This window comes from Chiloscyllium plagiosum, unplaced genomic scaffold (genome assembly GCF_037043375.1).
Source record: "Chiloscyllium plagiosum isolate Xiang-an unplaced genomic scaffold, Cpla_swu_hap1 HiC_scaffold_48, whole genome shotgun sequence".
Lineage (NCBI taxonomy): Eukaryota > Metazoa > Chordata > Chondrichthyes > Orectolobiformes > Hemiscylliidae > Chiloscyllium > Chiloscyllium plagiosum.
The window spans coordinates 14024851-14041885 of record NW_028270186.1 but is presented as its reverse complement, the minus strand read 5'-3'; the positions used below and the strand labels follow the sequence as shown (position 1 = coordinate 14041885).

Sequence of the window (17035 nt, the reverse complement as noted above, 5' to 3'; positions counted from 1 at the left end):
CCGCTTTGGTGCGAAGCAAGGCTTTTGATTTGGCATTTCTTCCAGTCTTCAGAATGTTTTTGTCCATTGACATTATTCAGATCTTTTCATGTGCCGTCATGGCGAATCTGCTGTAAATTCAACAGAATTTTCTTCTATGGCAGCAGGTTTCTTATTGCTGGAGGTCACACTTTTAGAAGTGTGAAATAGGAGTACTGGAAAACTGCATTCCTCTCAGCTGTCTGCATCTGCAGCTGAACAGTTGAGCACAGAAAAAAGCATATTTGACCAGACGGGAATCTTAAAGGTACTGTGCAATGTAACAAACAAGCTGCACACCGTGAAATTGGAGTAAGCATTGTCAGAAGTCTAAAGTTTGTTTGCAAGAATACCACCACTGGGAAAGGATACTGGACATAGAGTCTCAGTTTGACATCAGATTTGCCAGAACCATCAAAATTTACGTAGTTTATATAGTCAGCAATGAGGTCTGACCATTTTTTGATTTTATAGACCAGGTCCTTGAATTGGAATGGATCTGCTTTGTGGCTCGATGTATTAAAATTAACCTACAATTGGAGCCAAATTTTCACTGAGTTGGAAGGCTTCTACATTTTAACTACAAAAGCAAGGGAATACCAATTCCAACACCATTTCAGAATCCAGTGTTCACCATTTATTTCTAGTCTAGGGGATGTATCAACCTTCAAACTAGCTAACTTTTCTAGAACTACCTCTTTACTCATATTCATTTATTTTAGTTCCTCAGTTTCACAAGTTCCTTGTTCACTGAGATTTCTGTTAAATTTTCTTTAACTTATTCTATGAAGGCAGAAACAATGTAACTGTTTAGTTTCTCCATCATTTCCCTGTCCTCCACTATGAATTCTCCTGCCCATACTGTACTGGGCCCATATTTGTCTTAGCTAATCTTTTCCTTTTCACATACCTAAAGGAGCTCTTGCAGTCTGCCTTTATGTTCCTCATTAGTTTGTATTCATATTCTCTTTTCACTTTATTAATTAGTTCCTTAGTCTTCCTTTCCTGATCTTTAAGTTGCCCCCAATCCTTAGGTTTACAACTTTTTCTAGCATCCTTATAAACTACATCCTCAGATCTAAATAAGAACCAAAAGAACGGTGGATGCTCTTCTGAGGAAGGGTCACTCGACCTAAAATGTAATTCTCATTTCTCTCCATAGATGCTGCCAGACCTGTTGAGCTTTTTCAGCAATTTCTGTTTTTGTTCTTCAGATCTAATGCAATCTTGAACCTCCTGCATTACCAATGTTGACTTTTCTTGCCTTGTGTGTTTTCGAGCTGTGTATATCTGTTGTGGGCTGTGTCGCATTTCTTTAAATACTGGCCATTGCCTGTCCACTGTCAAATTTCTTTACCTATTTTTCTCATCCACCAGAGTCAATTTAGAATCCCTACAGTGTGGAATCAGGCCATTCGGGCCATCAAGTCCACACTGACACTCTGAGGAGCATCGCCTCCAGACCCACCTCCCATCTTATCCTTATAAGATTGCATTCTCATGACTAATTCACCTCATCTGCATAAGCCTGGACACTATTGGAAATTTAGCATAACTAATCTAACTAACTTGCACATCTTTGGACTCTGGGAGGAAACCAGATAACCTGGAAGAAACCCATGCAAACATGGAGGGAATGCACAACCCCCCACATAGTCAGTTGCCCAACGGTTGCATTGAACCTGATCCATTGCACCATGAGGCAGTAGTGCTAACTACTAGGCCACCGGGCCACCCTCTGACCTTCATAATTTCCTTTCTTAGGATTAGATTACTTACAGTGTGGAAACAGGCCCTTCGGCCCACACCGACCCGCCGAAGCGCAACCCATCCAGACCTATTCCCCTACATTTACCCCTTCACCTAACACTACGGGCAATTTAGCATGGCCAACTCACCTAACCTGCGCATTTTTGGATTGTGGGAGGAAACCGGAGCACCTGGAGGAAACCCACGCAGACACGGGGAGAATGTGCAAACTCCACGCAGTCAGTCGCCTGAGGCGGGAATTGAACCCGGGTCCCTGGCGCTGTGAGGCAACAGTGCTAACCACTGCGCCACCGTGCTGCCCACTGCCACTGTGCCTCCCACATGGTCAGCATTTTCAGAATGAACCACATCACATTTCAGCTTACTGCACAATTCTATCACATTCTGCTCAGTATTTCTCAAAAGTTCCTTTCCAGCAAGGTTGTTAATTATTTCTTAGGAGAAAGTGAGGACTGCAGATGCTGGAGATCAGAGCTGAAAATGTGTTGCTGGAAAAGCGCAGCAGGTCAGACAGCATCCAAGGAGCAGGAAAATCGACGTTTCGGGCATGAGCCCTTCTTCAGGAGGGCTCATTATGTTAATTATGTCTTACCTATTACACAACATGAAATCCAAAATAACTTAATCTCTTGATGCCTCCTCAACATACAGCTCAAAGCAACCCATCTTTACATGCTCCAGGAAATCATCCTCCACAGCATTAATGCTGATTTGCTGTTTACATGTAAATTGAACTTTTCCATTGTTACTCAGGTTATTTGGATCTCGGGTTTCCTTATCTAAATTATGATGGACATTACAATGATGGTTACAAACACTCCCAATGTTTGTGGTCTTTTGCTGTTTCTTAGTTCTGCCAAACAAATTGTACATTAAGATCCTTCAATCTAAAAATTTCTTTTATGTATGAAGTGATTTTGTTCTGAATTAAGAATGCTACCCTCACCATTTTCCTTTCTTCCTGTCTGTTCTAAATGCCAGACATTCTTGGATAATTGGTTCCCAATCTCGGTCACCCTGCAATCACACCTCCACAACAGCAATAAAATCATACTGATTAACCTGAAATTGTGCAGTCAAATCATCAAGCTTTTTGTGAATGTTACATACATTCGGATTGGGTGCCTTTAACTCTGCTTTTTTTAACATTCTGAAATGGAATCCTATTTGATGCTTGCCTGTGTTTAATCTGTCTTCTGTTTTTGCTTCCTACTTTTCTAATTCCTTTTACTAGTTTTTCTTATCTCAATCTGAGCTCCCACTCAAGTTCCCAATGCCATTTTGAGCTAGTTTAAACCTCACTGCAAACATGTTAGCCCTTGGCCTACTAATAAACAGTTCCCACCTGAACAGAGGCAGGTCCAATTGGTCAGAAATCTGATGCTCTCTTCCGTAGCACGTCCAGCCCCATGTTCAATTCTGTTATTTCATAAGAATGTGGGACTGGAAGTAATTCTGAAACTACTGCTTTTGAGATTTTACTTTTCAATCTCCTGCTTTTTTTTCATAGAATCCTGACAGTGTGGAAACAGGCCCTTTGTTTCTTGCACAAGTTATTGTCTACGTGAACCATGATCTCTGGCTGTTCAGGCTCACCCAGAAAAATATTCTGCAAACATTCCTTCCTCTCTTGACCCACATCAGGAAGGCAGCAGACCATCCTGGAGTCAGAGCTATGGGCACAGAAATGCCTGTCTGTTCCCCGAACCAATTAATCTTCATCTTCTACAATGAATTTTGTGTTAGAAACAATCATAGCAAATTAAGACAGAGTCATAGAGATGTACAGCACGGAAACAGACCCTTCAGTTCAACTTATCCATGCTGACCAGATATCCCAACCCAATGTAGTCCCACCTACCAGCATCCAGCCCATATCCCTTCAAATCCTTCCTATTCATATAGCCATTCAGATGCCTTTTAAATGTTGCCTTTGTACTCGCCTCCACCTCTTCCTCTGGCAGCTCATTCCACATTTGCACCAGGTCTGTGTGAAAAAGTTGACATTTTGAACAAACTCACGTGTAAACAATGTTGTGATGGAGGTATTAAAACAATGCCTGTATCACTGAACACCAATGATCAGAATGTACCAGAGATGGGTTGGATGGCGAGTATTCACTGGCAAAAAAAAATGCACTGAAAAGTGCGAATTTGGCAGATGTGTTCTTGAAGTTAACGCAGTCAAATGTCAATTGTCAGTCAAATGAAAAACTCGCACTAAGTGAACATCATAAAATAGATGGAACCTCATTATGACAGTCAACATTTTTGTCATATTATGTAGAAACCCTTGAAGTGAGAAACGGACAAAAATTGTGGCGTTAAAGCATGCCAAGGCATGTGATTGGCAGCAAGACTGGATGTGTGAGGTATGTTGGGTGGATTCCTTTGGTATCAGCTGTTCGGCATTCTGAGATTACATCAGAGAGACCACTGAGAAGCTTTTTTTAAAAAAAGGGATTGTCGTTCAGCTCCTCACGTCAGTGGCTACGGCACAATATCAGTTAAGCGCAGCGCTCATAGCAACGCTCCTACTGGAGTTCCCACAGGGAGGAACCAGCTATTTTTTTCAAAAGGGCAGAGCCTCTATTTCGCATTCACAGTCCCTTTAAACACGCCTTCTTTGCTGAGGCTTTTAAAGATTTACAATCTAATCAAACATGAATACTCAGGATGTGAACTGCAGACTGAAGGAAAAAATAATACTGGCGCTTCCTCAGATCATAAGACCACGTAGTACTGGTTAAGCACGACAAGGATTTAATAGAATAGGTTTTGTTTTTACTCCTTTTTTTATTTGTTTCACAGGCAGACCTAATCGTACTGAGAAGCACTTTTTGTTTGGACTATGTACGTGCGCTGTGTGATAGGGATAATGGCCCCTACAGCTGTTAGGATGGGGGTGGGGGAGGTGTATGTAGGCTGAATAACTAACCATATCACTGCTTCCTGCTTTCTGCTCTCAGTTGTGGTATCACATTTACACAGGACTCTACATGGTTCAGCTTCCTTTAAGTCCTTCATTTTGTAATTCTTTTTTTTGGACTTGTAAGATGTAAGTACGTTTTGCTTGCCTTTTTATTCCGGTGGTATGTTTGTTTTGGTTTTTCGATGTCGGAAATAGAAAATAAGCCCTAAAACCTGTTTTCCTGGTACTTTCACTGAAACCACAAGATTTAAATGCTTGCTATGTTGAAAGCTGTATTTTTTCTGCCTGTCATGTCTTGAATTTACTGGGAATCATTATAAGCAGTACTTTAATATTTCAGCAGATCGCTTGAAATTCACTTAAACGATTTAATATTGTTTCAAGTTTTGAGAGTGTTGCCTTAATTTGTTTAACATGTTGCAGTAATATATTATTAGAGAGGCTTTACAAATAAATATCTTTGGAATGTTGAACTTTTCCCCAATCTATTTGGTTGTGTTATCTCAGCAAGGTTGTTTTAAAAATATCTGCTCGTTTTGTTGACTGCACCCTACTGGGTATCGTTGGTGTCCTTAAACTCCTAAACTGTGTCAGAACATGTGAAATATTAATTCTTTATCCAACATACAAACAATTTTATATGTTTTACTGAAATGTGACAGCTATTAACCATATTTAATTCAGATTATTATGAGGTTGTTAATCATAGCAAAGCTGGTTTGTTAGAAGGATGTAAGGGTATTATGAACTTTCCATACTATTGAAATAAGGGGAGTTTTAATTGAGATCTAATTTATTGTTGTGTAGTAATAGCTACCAAGGTGTTTTGCTCCTTTGTTAATAAACTAAGTGTTAAAAGAAGAGGAGAGTCAAATGCTTATGCAATGTTTTCATTAGCCATTTGATGAAACAAAGGAGCTGGAGTAAGAGATGGTCATCTGTCAAACACATTCATGAACTAAGAATCTTACCCTGATTAGTCTGGGATACAGCTGAACAATAATTGTTTATGTCCAAGTATATTGACGTTTTCATGAGATACTCCTGCATGAAGCTGCTGTAAATGCAATCAGAAATCTGACCTGTTTCCATTGTCAAAGGCACAGGAGTGGCTTTCTGTGTCTGCTAATCGTTCAATGCCGCGGAAGACAGTGAGAATCTACCTAGGCTTCTGCTTAGTCAGACGGAAAAAGAAGTGGCGGTGCAGGCAAAAATGGGACAGGCCATCAGGGACCTCTGCTGTGTCCGCAGCACCAGCCGCAATGAATCCTTTGTCTGGGAAGTAGCAGCAGGGTCATTCATCTGTTCCCAGGGCTGTTGACAGTGACACAATATGGAGATCAGGTTGGAGAATGCCACCACTGATGCTTTTTTTATGAGAGAAATCCATTCAAAAATGATGGGATTTGGGGGGGGTGGGAAGGTGGAAATGGAAATTCATGACAGATTTAAGTCACAATTCCCTGCTATTGGTCATATTAGTCAGTGCTTGAAGTTTTGGATTTCTTTTTCAATTGAGATAGACTTCAGCATTTCTTTTTTTTTAAAAGACAAGTGGAATAACATAGTTAATGCCAGTTAGTCGTTAAAATGAAAGAAACATGTAAACAAAAATAAGTTGTGAACAGATGGCACTGTGTAGAGGTGGGGTAGAGGGGTTATACTCCTGTTTTTAAAAAAAAATGTAAAGGATTTTTAATTTTCACTGCAGTCTTGATACCTAGTATACTTTGCATGAACCACCTTCTTGGAAGAGGCCTAAAATTGGCTTTCAGCCCTTACTAACTTAAGGGGCCTAATATCAATTTCAGAAACCCATCAGGATACTTTGTGTTCAGTCAACATGAGGTGTAGCAACCTTGAGGTAAGAAAGACAGCAACCTAATATTGGGCTAGAAATGTCTAAAAATATCCAACAAAATTGAGAGAGAACTTCCACCCCTTTTATTTTGGACCGTTAACTTGTTTCTTCATGCTGCTGTTGATCGACAGTCTGATGTGCGAAACTATGAGAGAAGGCCATGGCCTGTTGATTGTGTTATGTTCATACTGTTTTGCCTTGCTGAACTGGGGATACCCTAAACTTAAGTTCCAGCATGTTGCGTTGTGCCACGACTATGCTAAATAATGTAGATTGAGAACCAGTACAGCTGGTCAAAACTGGGCATACATGAAATGATGTTGACCATCATCAGTAGAGTTGCATTCAACTGTCCTCCCATGGCCTGGCATTTTCTCCACTCTATTTATCATCAAGTCAAGGGAACAATTGTTCTTCAATGAAGATTGCCAGAAGGCATGTCAGGAACAGCCCCATGTCAACCTTATGAAGCTCCACAATATTGACATGCCAAACAGTGGAAACGGAATGTGACTGACAAATCTAAGCTATCTCACAACAAATAGATCTGATTGAAGCTTTACAGTGGCATGAATCGTGGTGTACAAGTGTTAAAAAAACTAACAGGAGAATACTCTAATTATTTCTATCCTCCGAGGAGACCGGTGCATTGAAGCATTTGGAACGGTCATCAGTCGGAAGGACTGAATAGGTTAATCCATTTGACATTGTGGTGCGATCTCGGATGCCGATCTTCAGCCAATTTGATTCACTTGGTGTGATATTATGAAACAGCTGAAGGCACTGGATCCTGCAAAGTCCATAAATTTGTTGGGCAAATAGTAAAGATTTGTTTTGCAGAATTAGCTTTGTCGCTGGCCAATCCATTGCAGAACAGCTATGATGCTGGTATCAACCTGATGTTAGGGAAGTTACTTAAATTTGTTCTGAGATATCTTCTAATCAACCTGTTCGGAGGTATTATTCCACACCTCTGAAGTAAATGGAGCCTGAATCTGCGTATCCTTGTCCAGAGATGGGGACACTACCATTGCAGCACAGAGCCCTAAATCTGTCCTGTCCACCCAATTCCTGTCCACCCAATTGCTGTCCCTTAAGCCAACTCTCTATTATGAGCAAAGTGGTGGAAGATGTCATTGACAATGTTATCAAGTAACACTTGCACAGAGAAAATGGAGCAAAGAGCAGGTTGAAGTTTCACTTGGGCCAATTGACTCAGACAGTAGTACAACATGGGCATAATCATAGACAAAGAGCTGAACTCAATGAAAGGAGGGTGATAGTCTTTGACATTATCCACATTTGGTCAAATGCTGCTATGAGAAGAATGCACAGCACATATAATTTGTTTTGGAGGCCAGGTAGTCTTAATAGGAGAAAGTGAGGACTGCAGCTGTTGTAGATCAGTCAAAAAGTGTAGTGCTGGAAATGCACAGCCGGTCAGGCAGCATCCGTGCAGCAGGAGAGCTGACGTTTTGAGTATAATCTCTTTAAGGCATTCCTGACGAAGAGCTTATGCTCAAAACATCGATTCTCCTTGGATGCTGCCTGACCAGCTGTGCTTTTCCAGCAACACAGGCAATACTGCAGGAGTTCCTAAAAGTACGGCAATTCACATCTTTTAATTACACTGGAACATTTTAGATGGCATAGTGGCTTAGTAGTTAGCACAGCTGCCTCCACCGTGCTAGGGACCAGAGTTTGATTCCAGCCTCGGGTGACTGTCTGTGTGGAGTTTGCACATTCTCCTCATGTTTGTGTAGGTTTCCTCTGGGTGCTCTGGTTTCCTCCCATAGTCCAAAGATATGCAGGTTAGGTGAATTAGCCATGCTAAATTGCCCAGAGTGTTCAGAAGTGTGTAGGTTAGGTGCATTAGTCAGGAGTTAATGTAGAGTAACAGGGTAGGGAAATCGGTCTGGTGGATTACTCTTTGGATGGTCGGTGTGAACTTATTGGGCCAATTGGCCTGTTTCCACACTAGGGATTCTATGATCCTCCTGGTCAAGAGGTTATTCATAATCAGCTTCCATAGAGATGCTGTGACACCCCTCCAGACCACTTTGGACTTGAACCTGTTTAGAGGTAAGGACATTACCACTGCATCAAAAGAATCCCTGTTTTCTCAGCACAGTATCTGAGGTGCACCACCTTTAGATGTTCGAGCAATGACTTTCCTTTCTTCATTAATGTCAAAATTGGGATGTTTATTGACAGTTGGACAACATTGAGAACTATGGCAACTCTTCATGCACAGAAGTAATTTACAGCAAGACTGAGACAATCTTCAGGCTTCAGCTGATGAGTGGGAACAAACATCTGTGCCCTACAAATACAAGGCAATGACATCACCAACCGGAGAATCTAATCATCTCCCCATGACATTGAGTGGCATTGCCATCACTGGATCTCCCACAGTCAATTAGCTGGAGAGATACCGTTGACCTGAAACCGAATTGCATGTACTTTGGCAACAAGAACAAGTCCCAACATGGGCTGATTTAAGTCCAAGCCTGCAAGTACTTTGTGACAAGGAGTCATGTAATCATAGCAACTTAATGATGCATGTCAAATGTAAATGTTTCCAGTTTACTTCAAATGGGTGCAATTATTAAACTTAAAATGTTGATCGTAGAATTATACACTGCAGAAGAGGCCCAAGTCTGTACCAGCAAACATAAACAAATGGAAAATTTTATATCTTCCATCATGGTTACGATTGTGAGCCAGTACATTTGTTTGAATTCATAAGTGTTATCTCAGTCCTTCAGCTATTTAATGTGTAATGTGTTAGGGGACACAATGCAGGATGCTGTCAATAGTTAGACCAGAATAATGATTGATTTTCTATCTGTTCATTATAGTTCAAAGAATTGAAACTTAAATTTCCATAATTCAAGCAAAATATAATTGGCTTAATGTGACAAAGCTGCTCCTTTCACAAGGTTATGCAGTCCTTGGGGTTTTATTTTTGAGAGGTCGTAAATGACACAGACTCCGAAAAGTCCGGGGTGTTGCTTTTTAGGAATAATTTGATAATAGCTAACAGATACTGCCTCGGGCAGAAGGCTTCAAAGTTTAAAAAAAACCTTGTACAATTCTCCCAGCTCAGCTTTTGTCTGGTTTGTTTTTTTTTTGCGGGGGGGAGGGCAGAGGGGGAAGCTGCTGGACCAAAAAAACCGATCCAGGGTGATACATTCTCTCTGACTTCTCTCCTCTCCTGTAAGAACTTGTGTTTGATTTTACATTTTGTGCCAAGGGCTGTTTATGGGGATTGTAGCAAGTATTTGGAACAGCATCATTAAGTTGACATCTGTTGGGTTTTCAGATAGGTTAAGGTATTCTGTTTTGTGTGGTTTGTGTTTCATTCAATAATGTTGTAAGTTTTTTTTTTGGTTTTGTTTAAATGGTTTGACCAGTGGCATTTCTCCTGGAATATTCACTGCTTAAAAATAACAGCCAAATTAGGATCTGGGCTTCCTTTTTGAAATGTTTTGAGGGGCTGTCCTGGTCCATAACATTAAATGATTGCTTGTACCCTAAACGGTCATGATTTTTGTTTTGAATTTCAGTACATCTGATTTTGATTGGGAAGTACTTGACATCAGGAAAAGTCAACTTCTATTTATTCAAGCCCTTCCACACCTTGGCCCACTCTATTTGTACAATCTTCACCAGCGCCCTACACTGCACGATCCCTGACCTTAAGTTCCAGCCTCTTGAGCAGCTTTGATATTGATTGCCTCCGGCCTGCTGGCTGTGTTTTCAGTGACCAAGGTTGTGTGCTTTCCCTTGCATCTCTCTACTTTCTTATGTCTTTCTCATCATTGCTTAAAACCAACCTGTTTCACCAAACTGTTGGTCATTTCACCTGAACTCCTTCTGTGCCTTGGTGTTATATTTGGTTTTATTATGCTCCTGTGAATTGTAGCACCTGGACATCATTGTTTCTCTACACATGAACTTTGAATAATTAGAACAGATTTGCCCAATGGGATCAGCCACAATCTTTAAACTAATCTAAGCCACATTTCTGAAATTCACTTTTTTTCCCCTCATTTTGCAACATTTGTTAAACCAATTACAAATTGAATATTCAATTTCTTTTTAACTTTCAACAATGTAGTCAGATTCAACTTTCCTTGCTGACCCATTCAACTCTGTAGCTTTTGGGACCCAAGGAACGAGAAGGTCAACTACCTAGTACCTATAGGTGAAAGTGAGGACTGCACATGCTGGAGAGTCAGAGTCGAGAGCAAATCTTCCAAATTAAGTTAGAGAGAGGGTTAAACTGGAAACGTTGACTTCTCCATCTGATGCGGCCCGGTTTACTGTGTTCTTCCAGCCTCCTGCTTGTCATAGAGATGTGCAGCATGGAAACAGACCCTTTGGTCCAACCCGTCCGTGCTGACCAGATATCCCAATTTTAACACTTGTGCAGACAAGGCAGCATGCTTGATCGGAACCCCATTCGACATCTTAAATATTCATTCACTCCATGACCAATGCTGAGTGGCAGGAGTATATACCATCTGCAAGATATCCTGCAACAACTACTAAGGCTCATTCAAGAACAGCTTCCATAACTGTATCTTTCCTACTTGAATTTGGTAATAGCAGCAGACTTACCTATCGTGTTCCTATTGCAGCCACACACCATCCTGTCTTGGAACTAGATCACTGTTGCTTTACTGTTGCTGATCAAAATTGTGGAACTCACTTTCTAACAGCACTGTGGGTGTTGTTGTATAAGATGACAGTCTATAGCAGTTCCTCATTATGTCCATTGTTAGGTTTCTCATATCAATGGAACTAATGCAAATGGGGGGAGGGGGAAGGTGAACTGCAATAATTTCAAAGGCATAATTCCTGAAGGACTTAATGTAATAGATTTTCTTTTATATTTCTTGCATATGAAGGATACGCAGAAGAGAAAATTTAATTTTACATATCTCCAATCACAACTTTGACTTCAAAGTTTTGTTCCAAAAATTATTCATGCCCAACTTTTTGATCGTGCTGGGAGGAAAAGTACGACAAATCTGTTCACATCCCTCGTCTGGCATCGCACAGTGATTTTTAAGAAGGTCTAATGACTTAACCAGCTTTGCATGGATTTGAATTCACCTCTTAAGATATGGGTCTCCAAAGCATCTTTATGAATTTCTCCAATGTTTAAGTGATAAATTGACTGCTTTCAATAAACGAGTCTTAAGAATCCCTTTTGTAAGACAGCATTGAAAATGTGCCTCTTTGTGGGAGTTTATGTTCCACCAAATGTTTCAGAAATTTCGATGCAATCTTATCGTTACTGTTAATACTTGTTATTAATTATACAACGGAATTGTATGTTTCAGAAAGGTTATTTGTGTTATCTTAGGTATATATGTACCTTTTTGGATAGTAACATTTCCTGTCTTGAACTCCGAACAGACTTCAATGATTCACACGAACAATTAATAAACCATATTCATCAGTTGTCCATTTCTAGTAACAAATTAAACTGTCAGCCAGTGACATTATATGATTGCACTTTGGTTTCCAGGTATTTGTATACAACCATAAACTAAGAATTTTTTTAACCCAAACAAAGAACTTCATTCTTTCAGCATATTTGGCAAGATGTGCAACTGCTATTTCTTTTTGACCTTAATTATGTTTTTCCATTTCCCATATTAATTCCTGTACTGATTTCCGGTAGAACACTATGTTAAACATTACTATTTGTGGTAAACTTCCCAAATAACCTTTATTCTTCATTTCTTGAATTTTGGGGCAAAAAAGGTACTCCATGCAAAGTTCTGTATAAGTTTAAAAAAAAAAATTGGATTCCTGGCACATTGACAAAGAACGGAGAAAAGGGCAGGTTGTGCAAAACCCAACACACACGCACATCATTGTTAAAAACATTTTGTTTAGACTTGTGGAATGAGTGCCTGTGCTGAAAAAATGTGGTCTTTGTCAGTTAATGTCATGTCTTGTAATATGAAAACAGTCAAAATATCTTTGTTGGGGGAGGATGGTCTGGTGAGATTGGAACTTTATTTTCTTCACATAACTAGACACCTGCAGTCACTTTTATTTGAGAAAGCTGAGAAGATTGCAATAGTGTTTAAAAATCTTCAGATTTTTCGGGGCGGCACGGTGGCTCGGTGGTTAGCACTGCTGCTTCACAGTTCTCTGGTCCCAGATTCAATTCCAGCCTTGGGTGACTGTGTGCAAACTCCACACAGACATTCTCCCTGTGTCTCTGTGGGTTTCCTCTGGATGCTCCGGTTTCCTCCCACAGTCCAAAGATGTGCAGGTGAGGTGAATTGGCCATGTTAAATTACCCATAGTGTTTGGTGTATTAGTCAGAGGTAAATGAGACTGGGTGCGTTACTCTTCGGAGGGTCGATGTGGACTTGTTGGGCTCAAAGGGCCTGTTTCCATGCTGTAGGTAATCTAATAATCTCATCTAAATTACAATTCCCAAATGAAAATTGATTAACTAGAATAGCTGCTCAAACAATTTTGGAATAGTTCTCAAAAGAACACAGATGGTCAACATAAATGCAACAATGGTCTGCTGCCATCAGAAAGCTCCTTTTAAATATGCTTGTTGAAGGCTGCATTTTAATATCTCTAGTTCAAACTCTTGTTAATTGAGCTGGGGTCACAAGGTCACTGAACATATTCTGACCTAATCATTGCATTATGACAAAGTCATGTAAATAAATTTTTCAACACTGAGTAGAGAGGCATGTTATGGAACAGGCATTCCAAGAAAGTGGCTCAGATCCTAACTTCACTAGTTTAGTTTAAGCAGGTATAAGGTGGGTATTCAAGGAACGATGCTGCTGGTCAAACCACCTCGTGTTAAACCAAACAATTTATTTTCAAGATTACCGAATTCAACCCAAACAAAAGAGAACAAAATACAGAATAACTTAACCTATCTGAAACCCTCCCCACACCACCACCACCACCTCAGTCGAAGCAAAACACTCAGAGACATAATGTAGTTTTACCTCCTTCATCTTTCTTCCGGGCCTAGGAGGGAGAGAGAACCATCGCCTGTGTGCACAGGGACAGGAGTCTTCTCTGGAACAACAGTTTCTCAATTAACTATATAGTCATTTCACAGGAAGGAGCATCCAGATAAGGCAACATACTCATTGATTGTAATGGTCACCCAATTAATATGTATCAATCGCAGAGACTAAGCACTTTTCTGTTATACAATGAATGTTCTTAACCTTGTTGACTGGATACTTTTCCTCTTGTTAGCTAACCTTGAATATTGAATGCTTCCAATATTGTTAAATGGCTGTACATGATGACTGGTTTTCCACCTTGTTAACCCATTACCCTTGCCTCCAGCACCTTTGTTACCTGTAAGTTCTTGTCTGATCTGAGTCATGCTCAGCTAAACCCCTTGTTTCACAAAACTCAGAACTTAACTCTTTCCCTGCCTGCTTATTACCCTACACACATTCCCATTCCTTCCTTTTATTGTTTCATGGTAACCACAGAGATGGCACTACCAGCTTTCATAAGACTCTGGCTGCCAGTATTTAAGCAAGTTATTGACACACAGTATACAATGATTATAACAACAAAATTTACTAGTCTGTTAAAGTAATTAGAATTTGAAGAATCCTACCATGTAGAAAAAAAATTCACCAGTAAAGTTCTTAAGTCCACAGCCCTTAGTGACCACTCTATCCCCTCCAAGTCCAGTAGAAATGAGCCAGTTCTCCAAGATCTCCTTCAGTAAAGTCAAACCTTAAAAAAAATAATTTAGTCTGTTCTTGCATCACTCCTCTGAAAAATCTGATTTCTTTGATAAGGGCAGTTAAATGGTCCACAAAACTGACGAGACTTCCATCCTTGCAGAGATGCTTCAGACGGAGGATACCAGTGCGTCTGAGTGTGCAGTGCAGCAGGCGAGGTGAATGCAGCATTCTTTGCTGTTTCTGCTCCCACCATGTTGTTAAATGTAACAAAGCCAACTGGCTGTTGTGACGTTAGCTTGATCAGTGAACCATCAGTGAACCCTTAAATGATCAAAAGACAAGGTAAAAGTTTATATGGTTCAATGTCCGTAGGAAGGCCACTGACAAAAAGTGTATAGAGCTCCTTTTCACTGTTGTTAATTTCTTCACTTTACATACTCATGCCTGAGGACCTAATTGAATCTGTTGGGTCAGGTTGTGGAGGGTGGGTGGTGGTTCGAAGGTGTGCTTTACCTGTGAATGGAGAATCTCCCGAGACAATGTTGGCTGCTGAAAGTATGTTTGCATTTCCTCTCGTACCTTCCTTGCCAAAGTGGTTATCAGTATGAAGACAGTCACACATTTAACTACACTAAATTGTTTCTGCCTATTTTGACATTCTTTGAACTTGCAATATGAAGGGGCCAGTGGAGTCTTAACAATAACTAACAGAACTGAAACAGCTCAGCCTCAAGCTCTAATATTCTCTCCAATCTTAGCAAAACATCAAACTAAAAATGCACTCTTTTTGTGAATTCTCTGCATTAAAAACACAGCAGCAAAGATATTTTAATACAATACTCTTATCTGGTTAAAGCATGACCACTGACCAACTGTTTCTTTCTAAACAGGCATTGTAGAATTTCAAACACATCGAGGGCTCAAGGCACTCAAACAATTTGTTTAAAGGTATAAATTTGATAATTTTTTTGAAATTGTACAATATTATGTCCTTTTTTAAGTGTAAAAACAATATCTGCCCCATTACACAGCCCACAAAACACACTGAATTACAATCCTGATTGAAACAAGGCAAAACAGTTACTTAAAGGGATTTTCTGAACCAGTATTTTAACAAACCAAAACATTTAAACATCAAACACTCAGCATGGCGCAATTTACATTGAAACTTCCCTCCTTCAACCTAAGTACGAGTACAACCTTAATTTCAGCGTTTCTTGTTTTTTTTTTGCATCCTTTCACTGAAGTTAGACTGACCACATGGCACCACAATCCAAGCCACTCTCTTCCCCAGAACAAAGACTCGCAGAGCCTCAAATTTCACCATGAGGGGTCTTTAACCCCTTTCTCCCTTTAGTCCTCATGGGGGCATGAACCGACTGAAACACAGAGACCTCGAATCCCATTTAAACACAGAAGGCTCAAAGCTTACTTAAACACAGACAGCCGGAATCCCAATTACACAGAGAAAGCTTGAAGCTCAGCATGGTGCGGAGGACTTGAACCTCAAATCAACCCACCCAGGAGATTCAAGCCACAGTACCATGCAGAAGTGTCACACTCGGTCTTGCTCTCTCTTTCTCTTTCTTTCTCTCTTCTCTCTACCTCTTTTCTCTCTACCTCTCTCTCTCTCGCCCCCTCTCTCTCTCGCCCCCTCTCTCTCTCTCTCTCGCCCCCTCTCTCTCTCTCTCGCCCCTCTCTCTCTCTCTCTCGCCCCCTCTCTCTCTCTCTCCTCTCGCCCCCTCTCTCTCTCTCTCTCGCCCCCTCTCTCTCTCTCTCTCGCCCCCTCTCTCTCTCTCTCTCGCCCCCTCTCTCTCTCTCTCTCGCCCCCTCTCTCTCTCTCTCTCGCCCCTCTCTCTCTCTCTCTCGCCCCCTCTCTCTCTCTCTCTCGCCCCCTCTCTCTCTCTCTCTCGCCCCTCTCTCTCTCTCTCTCGCCCCCTCTCTCTCTCTCTCTCGCCCCCTCTCTCTCTCTCTCTCGCCCCTCTCTCTCTCTTCTCTCTCTCGCCCCTCTCTCTCTCTCTCTGCCCCTCTCTCTCTCTCTCTCGCCCCCTCTCTCTCTCTCTCTCTCGCCCCCTCTCTCTCTCTCTCTCGCCCCCTCTCTCTCTCTCTCTCGCCCCCTCTCTCTCTCTCTCTCGCCCCCTCTCTCTCTCTCTCTCGCCTCTCTCTCTCTCTCTCTCTCGCCCCCTCTCTCTCTCTCTCTCTCGCCCCCTCTCTCTCTCTCTCTCGCCCCCTCTCTCTCTCTCTCTCTCGCCCCCTCTCTCTCTCTCTCTCTCTCGCCCCCTCTCTCTCTCTCTCTCTCTCGCCCCCCTCTCTCTCTCTCTCTCTCTCTCTCGCCCCTCTCTCTCTCTCTCGCGCCCTCTCTCTCTCGCCCCCTCTCTCTCTCTCTCTCTCCCCCTCTCTCTCTCTCGCCCCTCTCTCTCTCTCTCCCCCTCTCTCTCTCTCTCTCTCTCTCTCTCTCTCTCTCGCCCCCCCTCTCTCTCTCTCCCTCTCTCTCTCTCTCTCTCTCTCTCTCTCTCTCGCCCCCTCTCTCTCTCTCGCCCTCTCTCTCTCTCTCTCTCTCTCTCTCCCCTCTCTCTCTCTCTCTCCCCCTCTCTCTCGCTCGCCCCCTCTCTCTCTCGCCCCCTCTCTCTCTCTCTCTCTCTCTCTCTCTCTCTCGCCCCCCTCTCTCTCTCTCTCTCTCTCCTCTCTCTCTCTCTCTCTCTCTCTCTCTCTCTCTCTCTCTCCTCTCTCTCTCGCCCC

The 17035-nt window shown here is 41.6% G+C and overlaps 1 protein-coding gene and 1 long non-coding RNA gene across 13 annotated transcripts in view; one reads left to right on the top strand and one right to left on the bottom strand.

Annotated features, from left to right (window-relative positions):
- The window catches only part of LOC122543149 (uncharacterized), a 43423-nt gene extending 37561 nt beyond the window's left edge, over positions 1-5862 (bottom strand). For 3 of the 5 annotated variants that reach the window (XR_015754898.1, XR_015754897.1, XR_015754896.1), the window contains exon 1: positions 5803-5852. This is a non-coding gene — a long non-coding RNA (uncharacterized LOC122543149). Of the gene's footprint in view, positions 1-3649; positions 3776-5802 lie in introns of all 5 variants that reach the window. The other 2 variants (XR_015754895.1, XR_015754899.1) reach the window with 2 other exon arrangements.
- The window catches only part of LOC122543146 (methylcytosine dioxygenase tet3), a 371083-nt gene that overhangs the window by 171611 nt on the left and 182437 nt on the right, over positions 1-17035 (top strand). For 3 of the 8 annotated variants that reach the window (XM_087984416.1, XM_087984415.1, XM_087984414.1), the window contains exon 3: positions 15187-15244. The exons of 3 other annotated variants lie outside the window; for them this stretch is intronic. In XM_087984416.1, coding sequence (XP_087840542.1) covers positions 15187-15244 — 58 coding nt within the window. Of the gene's footprint in view, positions 1-4425; positions 4847-15186; positions 15245-17035 lie in introns of those variants that run through there. 2 more of the 8 variants (XM_087984417.1, XM_043681516.2) reach the window with 2 other exon arrangements.